Source organism: Sinocyclocheilus rhinocerous, unplaced genomic scaffold (genome assembly GCF_001515625.1).
Source record: "Sinocyclocheilus rhinocerous isolate Xijiao unplaced genomic scaffold, SAMN03320098_v1.1 scaffold127, whole genome shotgun sequence".
NCBI classification, from domain to species: Eukaryota; Metazoa; Chordata; class Actinopteri; order Cypriniformes; family Cyprinidae; genus Sinocyclocheilus; species Sinocyclocheilus rhinocerous.
In genome coordinates, this window is record NW_015664685.1 from 120,231 (window position 1) to 133,001 (window position 12,771).

Here is a 12,771-nt window from a genome sequence, read left to right on the forward strand (position 1 = left end):
CACGTGGTGTAGTTCGTTTATTGCCGGTGAAAGATTATGTGTATCACTTCATTATTAAGCACTTCATTATTAAGAAGTGCTAACCTGCAAATGCTATCTTATCAAATGCAATATTTATCAATGTAACCCAATGTATAGATTAAGTTAAAATTTTTGATTTAAATCAAATAAATTTTGTTAACCTATGAGAAATTGTATATATTCAATTAAGAAAAACACTTAAAAGGACTTCAAGGCTTTACTCAAGTGAAAACAATTTCATCATCCTCATGAATATGGTGGGGTTCTCTCATATCTAAAGGCTGCAACACACCAGTTTTTGTTCCGCGCTGAGTTATACAATCGAATCCTTTCATGATAACATACAGCACGCTGCTAATACTAATTTGTTAATTGTGCAGTGTGATATTCATTGGTCATAACAGAACTTTGTGAGATCACGATGAACAAAGAGTGACAGCTTTTTAGTGGGTATAAAGAGCACTCGTTGCGAGTTTTCTATAGGCTTATAATCCATTTAAAATGTAAACTTTGTTTTTCGGCCACACACACGTTGCAAAGTTTCGGGAATGACATCCACATATTTATGCGGGATTTGCTCTCGAAGTAGCAGTGATTATAGTGATAACCATAGCAATAGACGGGACAAAATATGTGAAAATGTGCATTAAGACGAGCACCCTCACTATTTTCAGAAGTAGGCCTACCCTCAGTGATTATTTCTGGAACCTGGTTGATACGCTTTTATTGCATAACTATAGGCTATACAAAAACAACAAAATACAAATGCACTAAATAAAATAATTTAATATGCATATTTACAATTTACCAAAAAAAAAGATCCTCTGGTCTTCAGAGATGCGAGGACAACGTTTGAGCGTACACGTATATCTGAGCGAGAGAGACAATTCATAAAAGAACAATGTATATTTAAAAGCGCATGTCCAGTTTTGTGTGAGTGAAGGAAATCTGCTTGCGAGTGGAGATTCGTGCTCGCGCATTACATGGATCACCTAAAATTAAGTATAATAAGTTTGATTGCATCATATAATAATTGCTGTTAATAGTGTTCATCGTCTGTTTGATTACGTCTTTAATTGATTTTTCCGTACATTTCTGCCATATGTACATTAACTGACAGTCACCACTGATAAGCTACCACTAAATATTGTAGAAACTTAATTTGCTGTAAAGTTGCTTTGCAATGATTTGTATCGTGAAAAGCGCTATACAAATAAACTTGAATTGAATTGAAGAAAGCCGCTGCCTACACATGCCAGGATCCGCCACTGCCAGATGCAGTTATAAATACTAAAAACAAGCCTATCGCAAGACATCTGGTAAAGGGGGGCACCTGGGGTGGCCAGCCAAATTTCAGGGGGGGCCGGTGCCACCCCTGGCCACCACGTAGACCCGCGCCCTGCCACGGTTGCATGACTTCAATGTCACCATCATTAAGCTTCTGACAACTCTTTCGGTCTTCATTAAAAAAAAAAAATAAAAAAAACTTTGTACAAGCACGATTGTAAATACAGCGATACTGTGAAAGCAGACCATTGAGTAGATGAGTTTTCCTGTTTGTGTGATGACATTTAAAGTCCCTGACAACCTCTGTATTCTCATTTAGCCACTTGTTAGCATCCAACATTTTCAAGACAAGCAAAAGCTTAAAAAAATTAAAAAGGAGTATTATTGATGTATTTTATATAGTAGAAAAAAACATGAAAGTAGGAGCTTGTGTTAAATTTAAAAACCAAAAACTTATTCAAAAACCCATTGACTTAAAAAAATGGAACCAGACGTGCTAAAATTCGAACTTGTTTCTGGATTTGGCTTACAAATAAGTTATCTCTGCAGCATGCTATTTAGTCCAACAGCATTAGGGCTTTTTCATGTTTGTATCACTTCACTTTTATGTTTGCTGTTGCAGACCAGACTATGTGAAGACTGTGGAAGCAGAGCAGGGAGCTGAGTTTTTGTTTTGGAAAGTCTACTCTTTCCCCCCCATGGATAAGCATAGCATCAGAGCGTCTTTTTCTTGCTACATGATCAAGAAAAAGACTACTAAGGGAGCGAGAAATGGAAAACCTAGAGTCGAGCTATGCTGAGCAAATACAGACATTTTTGAGTGGGAAATATGTCACTCTGTCTGGTATCAGGCAAAGCACAATTTTTTTCTTCTTTTATAACTGTTTTCGTTTGTGAAGAATATTAAAACTGCCCAGTTTTTGTCTTAAAGGTAAGTTACTCAATATTAATTACTTAAATATCACACTCCCAAATGTTCTGTAGCAAACATAATCTCATTGACATTCCATTGTTCTCAATAGAAAACGTTTTGTTCATAAAACATTTTTTCTTTTTCTTTTAAACATAAGTTAAGGAAACCTTAATCACATTTTAGCTGTAACTCTTAAATTCAGTAAACAATGAATAATATTAATACTAGCAATAGGAGTAGTAGTGATGGTACTATTATCATTACTACAGTTATTTATACAGTTTTTTTTTTTTTAGGTGTTTTACCTGGTAAAGCGAGCATGGACTGAAAATTCCAACAATTGAAAGTACCGGTGGAGTCGATCGCACAGGACATCCAGAGGTTCTCAAAAATGTTGGAGGTGATGATGACACTATCATCGTCTGTAGACACTTTCCAGTAGTGATTATGTAATGATAATACAGCAGACCCACACGCCAAAAAACCCAAGAGAAGTGCAATAATTTGCAATATGTCTTTCATATCTCCGGATCTTCTGCTTTTCTTGATCTTCTGTTCCAGGTATCATGAGATCAATCAATGATATGTTGCACCAACAAATGGAATTTAACCTTGTAATAAACATCAGGGGCCGTTTATGATTTTACTGTACAACAGTCTATGACTAAGCTGTTTGATTTCAATGCTTGGTAGCTGTCAGAAGTTATAAATGGGGTACCGCAAGTATACTATAGCTATAGGAAAACCTATAAGGTAACATCAACTTACTCCAAAGAACCATACAGTAAATTCAGTAATTCTTCAATATACAGTGAAAAGTGGTTTATAGTAACATTCAAGAGTTAAAGATAAAATCTTAGTTATGAATTAATAAATTAAAAATAAAAATGATATAAAAGAGATTTCTTTCCAAATAGTTTTTGTCTTTTAATACTACACCAAGTTTTTAAAATCAGATTAGTCATGAGGTAATCAGGATTATCTTTATATAACCGTTTCAGATGTTAAAGAATAAAATAAAGAGTTAGCAAATATTTGAGAACGTACTATTTAAAAGTGTATTTGGGGAATCAATACATGTACAATATATTCATATTAGCAATGGTAAAGAATTAACATGTTCTAAGGAAAGCTGAAGATGCATTTCAGTGCTTTATCTTCATTTACCTATGTGCTGTTTAGATTGGAGGGGTTGGATGTTGATACAGCTTTTAAGCTGTTACAGTGCATTGCTTATTCTGCGTAATTTGTGTCGTGTAATATGTAGCACTAAAGCCTTATGAAAAGTTATTGATACATATGGGTGATGCTAAGTTATTAAATCCCTCGGTAGAAATTGCATTCTACACCCCCACCACCGTGCAGACCAGTATTCCAAAAAGTAATACAATATTTATTCGTTATTTCAGGCAAGTTCAATCGGTTCAAAAAAGTTCAGTTGGTTCAATTGGCTCTGTATGCACATCCAGCTGAATTTGTTATCATTATATTAAGATACAAAGATGAACCTTTGATGTTTTATCATCTGACTGATAATTAGACACCACCTCCACGATTTTGTTTTAAAACTATAGGCTATAGGCTTTGTAAGTATTCAGACATACACTTAGTAAATAAATAACTGGATATCTACAGAAGCCTTCATGACACCTCAATAAATGCTTCCCTGGCTATGTGATCTTTAACTTCAACAGAGGAGGAGTGGACAGCTATGTTAGGAAAGAAAGGATATGTTTGAAAAGTCTCAAGGTGGCTTAATAAATCCTTTCAAGACATAAATTGGAGCACTGGCATTGAGAAATCTTATATGTGAATATGAGGGACTTTTAAATAGCATCGTGTTTGATGCACCCCAGCTGCAGATAGTGTGAGCTGCCTGACAATGACAAAGTTCTTACTTTTGCCCACCATTGATTATGCCACACGTTCAAGCCCAGAACCAACACTTGCCGAAGCTTAACCCCCATCTTAATTTAATTCCTGAAAAGAGGTACATGTTTCCTGGGTGACTATTCTCACCTATTAAACGGTTTACTTCATCAGCTTTCTTCCTCTCTTATTAAAAGAACACCAGCTTTTTACAACTTGTGCACAAAGCAAATTAGAATACTAAGGTTATAATCTGATCAAATCTTTAACCCTTAATTTTAAACTTCAGTGTGTAACTCACCCAGCACCTCTTTTAGTGTCAAATTTAAATATTCTTTCCACATATACCCGGCTACAAGTAAAAATTAAAGCACAATGAGGTTTAGTTTTATTTGCAGCATGTGTTCAAAGCTGGCAAAAAGCACTGTTGAAATAGGTGTAAATAAAACACAAACAGATACAATCAGATAATCTCAGTGCAACACATCAAAGTGAGGAAAACTCTTTTTTTCCCCCAACAATACCATTTTATATCAGTCAGCCCCTGCACTCTCTATTGTCTTCTGTATCTATGGCTACACTAAGATTCCTACTTAAATAGCAGGCTTTTAGCTAAAATGTTGAGTCTGGTTCCAACATCTGAAAGAAATGCTATTCCAAATTGCCTTAAAATCTGTTCAAATAAAAAGCACAAATTGTTTGGGTTTTGACTTAAACATACACTTAGTTGTAATGTTTAAGGAGGTGAAATACAAGACAAAAATGTTTATGCTAATGGGGTGGTAAAACTTATATATATACATATATATATATATATTTAGTTAATGAACAATTTAATTAATTTTCCATTGCAGCTGCTGATGTATATCTATATTTTTGCATGCTCAGTGATGGTTGACAAAAATCAAAGAATAAATAAGCTAAAACTATTACAAATACAAAGAATAAATAAGTTAAAACAATTAAATGCTATATGTTTTAAGATCTATATTATTAAATCCCTTTTATACATTTCGTGACAAACAAAAAGATATAGTGGGCGTTCCTACTTTTTTCTTAAGAGCAATGTGAACAGGTGCAGCTCTGTTTTGCTATAAATGTGAAATTTTTCTGACTTTAAAAAGCACTGGCTTTATCTGGAGGAAAAGTTAGTAAAGCAACAGCGAGTTAATCTGTTCTCTGTCAGTGTCATGATGACTCCAAACCCAAAAAATGGCTTAATACTTTTCTCATTTGCAAGGCATTATGATTTGGCTCGGCGCATCCTCTTATGCAGATTTCTTAGCCACAGCTAAACCAATGAGACCAGCCAATCCAGCCAAACCCAGGCCAATGCCACCAACAATTGCCATTCCAACCAGCCCATCTAGAAAACAAATGAGAAGCATGTTAAATGCAAATTGCCTGTTTAATCTTGATATTTGAGAAGATCACTTTTTCTGTCCCTTATTCAACTTATCAGCTGAATTGGGTGTGTCCAATGAGGGAGACATGCAAAATGTGCAGTGCTGGGGAGCCTCCAGGACAGGTTTAAAAAACCCTGACCTAATGCTATCCACGTTTTTACTGAACGTGGATATCTTGACTCATACCGGTATTACGCTTTTTTTTCTGGCCCTCGGAGATTCTAGTCAAATTAGTGTATTTTCCAGGCCCAAAATGTAATGTTAAACCTATGAAAATGGTAAAAAAAAAATCACATGGCTCCAAGTGTCACAATGACTGTCTTTTGTCACTTTTGCCTTTTGCCTGTCAAAGTTTAATGAGTGGATAGATGACACGATGCGGCCTGAGGTTAGCTCAGCGCAGTGCAGCTTAAACCTGTGCTCATTTTTATTTTTAGCAGTATTCAAAAAGTGTTTAATTAATTCAGTCTTGCTTTACCCTGTTTTACCATGGATTCCTATGTAGAACAGAACAGTACAGCATACAAATGGAAGTTAGAATCCATCATGGCACTGCTCATCAGTTACTCAGGAAAAAGGTGGATACTGGTGGAAATATATTACTACACTCTTGAATGAAGAAATTGACTTCCGTTATAAAAAACAATGAGAAAGGTACTTTATTCATGCTCATGAATACAATATTCATGCTCACCTTTCTTCATGGCTTTATCAATGAGTTTCTGCAGTTCTTCAGCTTGAGAATTTCCTGGTTCATTCCTCAGTAAATTCTTGATGTATTTCAGAGCTCTCTCATATTCCTGGAATTAGTGTAAAACAGGAGAATGAGAGCAGCAAAAATCATTCCAATATGAGTTTTCAACTGAAAACATATGAAAAGCTCTGATAACAACCTTGAGCTTATAATTGGCAACAGCCAGGTAAAACAGATAATCCCGCTGGTCATCCTTGGTACCCTTATGGATAAGTTCTGGTGAAAGATAAAACATTTTCATATTTAGATTTATTAACAAGACAAAACTATGGGAATTGTAAATATAAAATTTCTCTCTTCCTTGGATGATTCCATTATGTGAACCATTATGAAAATGTAAAGAAAAAAATCTAATAATAGTGTTAAAAACATATGTGCCTTTCTTAGAAATGTACTCATATTTATGTTGGTATCATGTGGTTTTGAAAAACCTTTATATCATTTTTAAGAGCTAAAATGTCATGTGATTATTTAACCATCAAGTAACAAGGTATTTTTCTTACACCTTGAATACATGCGAGTATAAACATCTTGACCATTATATATATATTTTTAAAAAACTATTATTTTCAAAAAAACTTAAAATATATTGTTCACAGTCATGAATTAATTCATAAATATCAGTAAGGGTGCTCAATATAAAATAATTTACTGTTTCCTGTTAAATATAATATTATATATATATATATATATATATATAAGTTGTTTAAGTTAACAGGAGCTCAGGCGGTTGAGGGGGGGAAAAATGTTTACACAGTCAAATATCTTTGTCAGGCCTATTCCCCACCCCTGCCCTACTCATTGTGCCCACGCCTTTTATTTCACTTTTCCTGGGGGTATACACAAATGTCTCAGCAAGACAGTGAACTATGAATGTGTCACTGCAGTAACACTGCTCACTTTGCTTCAAAATCATGGGTTCAACCAAAGACAGCAATAAAATGTATAACCTTTTCATTGTCACTCCTATCAGATAAGAACAAAGTGTTGTCATCTAGAATCAAGATAACAAGAGCTGGGGCACTTAACTACCGTGAAGTTGCAAAAAAAAAAGTCCATGCTTTGAGCAATGTTTAATGTACTAAAGTGATTAGATAGCTCATTGGGTAGCTGCTGATGAGCTGCTGAGTGAAAGGGTAGGAAATTGAACAAGTGTGGTATGGACAGGAAGCCATTTATTCCACTCATTATGACATCAACTTATCTTATCTTCTCACTGAATGGCTACAACATTTCACAAAATATTATTATATTTAGACTTACCATGGTGACTCAGTCACACATTGTGATTCTCATTTGGACACTTCAATACGCTGAACTCAAAGTGAAGAGCACTCATTTCAACAGAAAACCACTCCATGAAAGTCATGTAATCACACTGTTATGCTTTTAAAAGTATCATTACTGAAGGTCAACATCTTTATGAAACATACATGAGTTTTAGCAACTTAATAGCACATCAATATACTCCACTCATACTTATGCAGTAGACGAGACTAGAAAGCAATTAATTTATAAATGTATAAAATTCATATAAAAGACTAATTGTCTAAATAAAAAAGAACACACTGTGTAACTTGAAGGTGCTTTTGTAAGAAATATTCAGTTCACTATAAATCTAATGAAAGTGTGAAAAGGCCCAGCAGAGGTTGCGCTTCCTTCGCCAGCTGAAGAAGTTCAACCTGCCACAGGAGCTGCTGACCTCAGCCGTCAATGAGTCAGTTCTATGCACTTCAGTAACTTTCTGGTTTGGTTCAGCTACCAGACACCAGAAAACTACAACAGACAGTTCAGACTGCTGAGATGATTATTGGTGTTCCCCTGCCCACCCTCCAGGACCTGTACTCTTCCAAAGTGAGGAAGAGGGTGGAGAAAATCATCACAGACTCCACTCACCCTGGCCACAACTTCTCTGAACTGTTGGCTAGTGCAATTCTCCTACTGTTTAGTGCAATATCTTTAAAATTCAATCACATTTATTCATAATATTATGTATAATACTGTAAATATGTCTATTCTGATTTAACCTAACTGTGTTTTATACTTTTTCAAATGTTTATTCTTTAATTGTATTATTATGTGTCTTGAATTTATATGTTTGCACTGGAAGCTTCATTATCAAGACTTTTTTAACCTATTAAAACATTTAATTAAAATATTTATGGTTTAATTGAGTTCATGTAAATATGAATACAAATGTACGTCTTTGATTTAAATCTGATAAAATCAAGAGTTCAAATGTTCTGCAACGAGGAGGTTTTCATTTTGTTACACCGATTGCTCTTAGACAACAAAATAATTGATGAAAAGAGAGATAAAAAAAGAACAGATGTCAAAAATGATTAAAATTTTGATTTTTTTTTCTTTCGCAACTAAGTTGACTTTTGTTGGGCTTGTGATCGCTGTGGGCACTTGCTAAATGTTTGAAATAGGATAAAACTATAGAGTTTTAGTGTTCAGTTACCATCGAGCAGCACTATTCCCTTCTTGATGTCCTCCGGGTGTTTGCTCCTGATCAGACACCACGCATACTCGAACTGCGTGTCTTTAGACACAGAACCCTTTGATAACTCTGCCTTGTATTTCTTCTCAAATTTCTGAAAATCAAAATAATACAATGTTGACAACGTGTCCACGCCAAAAACTCGCTTTCAATTGATCATCAGGGCAAATAAAAAGCTCTAAGCAGTAAGCACTCACATACAGACAATTAATCTAAAAGAGGTTATAGAGCATTTGGCAATTCTATTCAGACAGATTCAGACAGGAAGTTTTCGCACATGATGTTTCATATTGTTATTATTATCATTATTTTTTAGAATTAATCATTTCAAACAGACATGGAAAAATACCACAAATTACCTCCAGATCCTCTGGGGCAACAACCTCACCAACAACAGCTTCCATGATAACGAAAATTATTACGTTTACACCGGATGTTCCTCTTCTTCTTTCGATTTAGTGGCGGTTGGCAAGCAAACGTATTGTGCATTTCCGCCACCTACTGAGATGGAGGGTGGAGCAGCTTTTTCTTCTTCTTCTTATGATGTTTAATGGCGGTTGGCAACCAGCTTTTGGTGCATATTCCGCCACCTACAGGGATGGAGTGTGAGGCGATGATATCAAGGGAAATGCTAATTCAGGTTGGAGCATCAAAAGAAACCACAGTCTATGAACAAAACAGAGGGGGGAGAAAAAGAAGAAAAACGTTTATCTAAATTATTTTAATTAGACTTGTTGCCTTGTTGGTAAAGTTGGTAAAACCTAGAATCCTGTAGGGAATTTCTTCGTAAATTTTTAAGTGACAAACTATTTTTATCGAATGACTTGATTTGATTATCTAACATTAACCTTTTTATTTTTATATCTGACACACTGTACATTACTGTCTCTGGGTGTGTACATGTGCTACAAAATCCTGTATCATGTTTTCCAATGACATGTAAAGACTGATTGAGTGCTGTTTGTCCTGTATGTAACCGCTCTCTTATGTCCCACTATATTTCAGGTCCCAATATTGCCACACTGCCATCTCCTTTGAAACACATCTTTGTTTATCCAGAATTACTTAAAGATCATCTGAAGGACTGGAATATAACCATGTCCATGGAGGAATAATAGGCATGTTTGACTGTTGGACTAATTTCCATAATCATTCCCATTCTCTGTGCCTCTTTATCAGGAAACCTTCCAAAGCTTTCCAACTTTGAATAGTCACATTCCCAGCATTTCTCCATTATATTTTAAGTGGAGCCTTATTTTCATGACCTTTAATTGAAATGAAATATTCCATTCTCAATTGCAGTCTTCTTAACTCTAATAGTATTTCCCCATTTATCTGCAAAGATGCTACTGGTGATGCACTAAATGCAGAGCAACATATTCTTAATGCCTGAGTTTGTATAATGTGTATATTTTTCTTCAATGATGTTGAAATATATATGAAACTGCCATAGTCTATTGAAGATCTAATCAAAGCGCAACGTACTCTCCAAAGTGATTGTCCAACAAGTCTCGATTGTCAGCTAGCACCCCAATCTGTTCCAGCCAGACATCTTAATATATACCCTGCTTGCATTTGTCATACATTTTTTGAATAAGGATGCCAAAAGTCAATTTTGAATCTATCCAAAACTTAAAGTTTCTTACCACAGATACCTGCTCTAACATTTTATAGATATTTAATTGTTAATTTAATCCCCAGCAATTTGCCCATTTTCCTACTTCGCCTATGGCCTCTTGGAGTTTCCTTTCTAACTTCCATTTCTTCCGCTCTTCCATAATGTACCATCATCTCCGTATATTGATCTTCCTTGTACTTTAGAAAAAGGAAAAAAAACTTTCATTATATTAAAAAGAATAGGGCTTGAAACATTTCCTTGTGGTGTTCCATTTTCAGTTGCATGAATCTTTGAATATAATTTCCCCACCCTAACATCCTATCCATTAAAAAAAAACATAATCCAGTTATATAATTTACCTTTTATTCCAATTTTATCCAGTTTAATTAATAATCTTTCCCTTCACATCATATTGTAGGCCTTCTCTACCTCAAAAAACACTCCCACTAACACTTCTTTGCTCACTTGCGCTTTTCTTATATCATTCTTAAGACATAATATTGAGTCTATTGTGCTACGACTTCTTTTTGCTGATCTAACTACTTTCCTAACATTAAACTTTTTCTCACATATCTCTTTAAATTTATCCCAATCTGCAGATTTAAATCTATCAATACTTACTGGTGATAACTCTACTCCAATATTCCTCAAAAAGTGATCGCTTCCCAAAAATGTTTTATCCAAAATCTTTCATATACTTTCCTTAGTCAAACTTTGAGACATAATGTCAGAAAAATTCCAGAGTAATGCCCTTTAACTATATCCATTCTTGTAAAACTTAAACTTCCATCATTAATACAAACCAGACTATTTCTCAAACAATAGTAGGTCTATGGTTGCCTTATGAACATCTTTTTTAATGTTAGCCACAAACCATTTCACAATTATATTGGACAATATACACAATATAATTTGTATTTACAATAAACAATAGGCCTGCTACTTCATTTACATTACATTTTGCATGTTACATTTTGCAATCAAGTCATTAACATATTTAAAATAAGCTTCATTTGTAACATTTCTGCTATTAAAGTAACAGATTAGTCAGATATATTCACTCCAAATGCTTACTTCTTGCTCCTCTCACTGATTCTCAGTTAAATGAGTCGGTAACTTTATGAGCGAGTCTGGTCTCTGTTGCGTTTCCCAAAAACAACTATGTTTACAAGTTCCATCGTTACAAGTAGAATTCAGTGAAATTTGCTATTATATAGTTAGCTAAAGTTACTTTTGGGAAACGCACCCCAGATTGGTAAACCACGTTGTTCTGAGCAGGTTCAACCAATTTATATATATATATAAAAAAAAAAGATCCACCTCAAAAGAACATATTGTTTATCAAAAGAACTTTACCATACGTTTATAAGTTTTAATCGGGTGTCAGGTGCAAACTTCTTCCGCTAAAACCTGTTCATAAAAAGGAAAACATTAAAAATGACCACGTGATATACAAATTGATTAACTAAGCCAATCTGACAGGTGTTCTTCCACGTCAAAATGAAGCGCCACGCGACTGCTGATCTACTGAAAAAAAAAAAAAAAAAGAAGACACTTGAGTTCATCGGGATAAAGTTTTTGAAGAATCATTTTTGTTCTACTCAAAGATTATATATAGTTGGCAGAAACTTTCTTTATGGTCATGTACTTTTCTTTGCTGTGGTGAGTTTTGATTTGTCCCTATGATAATTTCTCAAATATTTCGAAGATGTTATATTATTGATATCTTTTTTTGCGTTGCATGTTGTAAATTACACTAACCATAGTTTAACCATGGTAGCTGTTTGTGTGATTACACAAATGGTAAAAACCAAAAAATAAAAAAATCCGTTGTGGTCTGTGCTACTTGCAACGCTTTTCTGTATTTGGTTGTGTTGTGAGGCTTTGCAGCGCGTGTGTTGTCAAACTGATGAAGATGTTTTCTTAATTTGCTGGTGCTCTTTAAGTTGCAGCGCGTTGAGCTCTCTCAGCCACTGTAATTTTACATATAAGTGTAAAAATGTAAATTTATGTAATTTTACGTTTTTCAGGTTTCTTTTGTTTGGTTTATGTCCTATCTCTGTTCCTGATTCCATACCTATTGGTAAGAAAATGCAGTTCTTAAAAGTTCAGATGGTTTTATTAGTGTTTTTTATATAGACAGTTGCACTATGGGCAATGCAAGGTCCTATGTTAAAGATTGTGTATAAAGATGTCATATGTTAAAGATGTGTTTGTTTCTCAGGTATGTTCAGGACAGAGTGCCATGATCGTCATTTCTGGTTGTCTGTCAACTCAAATTTCCTTGGCCACAAATTTAGGTTCGACGTTCAAGGTATTCAGTGTTTATTACTCTCTCTCTCTCTCTCTCTCTCTCTCTCTCTCTCTCTCTCTCTCGCTCGCTCGCGCACATCGCGCACA

General features: G+C 34.7%; 3 protein-coding genes across 6 annotated transcripts in view; 1 reads left to right on the forward strand and 2 right to left on the reverse strand.

The window, feature by feature from the left end:
* Positions 1-2,743, reverse strand: part of cldn15b (claudin 15b) — a 7,696-nt gene extending 4,953 nt beyond the window's left edge. The window contains exon 1 of the mRNA XM_016541179.1: positions 2,527-2,743. Coding sequence (XP_016396665.1) covers positions 2,527-2,743 — 217 coding nt within the window. The remainder of the gene's footprint in view (positions 1-2,526) is intronic.
* Positions 2,744-4,429: 1,686 nt separating this feature from the next.
* Positions 4,430-9,234, reverse strand: LOC107730308 (mitochondrial fission 1 protein). Its single transcript, XM_016541096.1, has 5 exons — positions 9,113-9,234; positions 8,715-8,847; positions 6,390-6,466; positions 6,191-6,296; positions 4,430-5,456 (listed from the first exon to the last, which is right to left on the reverse strand). The coding sequence occupies exons 1-5, from the start codon at positions 9,155-9,157 to the stop codon at positions 5,359-5,361; spliced, it is 459 nt and encodes a 152-aa protein (XP_016396582.1). The 5' UTR covers positions 9,158-9,234; the 3' UTR covers positions 4,430-5,358.
* A 2,658-nt stretch (positions 9,235-11,892) lies between these two features.
* LOC107730346 (uncharacterized) overlaps positions 11,893-12,771 on the forward strand; it is a 19,815-nt gene continuing 18,936 nt past the window's right edge. For 3 of the 4 annotated variants that reach the window (XM_016541163.1, XM_016541159.1, XM_016541161.1), the window contains exons 1-3: positions 11,894-12,033; positions 12,402-12,454; positions 12,596-12,685. In XM_016541163.1, coding sequence (XP_016396649.1) covers positions 12,008-12,033; positions 12,402-12,454; positions 12,596-12,685 — 169 coding nt within the window. In that variant the 5' untranslated portion in view covers positions 11,894-12,007. Of the gene's footprint in view, positions 12,034-12,401; positions 12,455-12,595; positions 12,686-12,771 lie in introns of all 4 variants that reach the window. The other variant, XM_016541160.1, reaches the window with a different exon arrangement.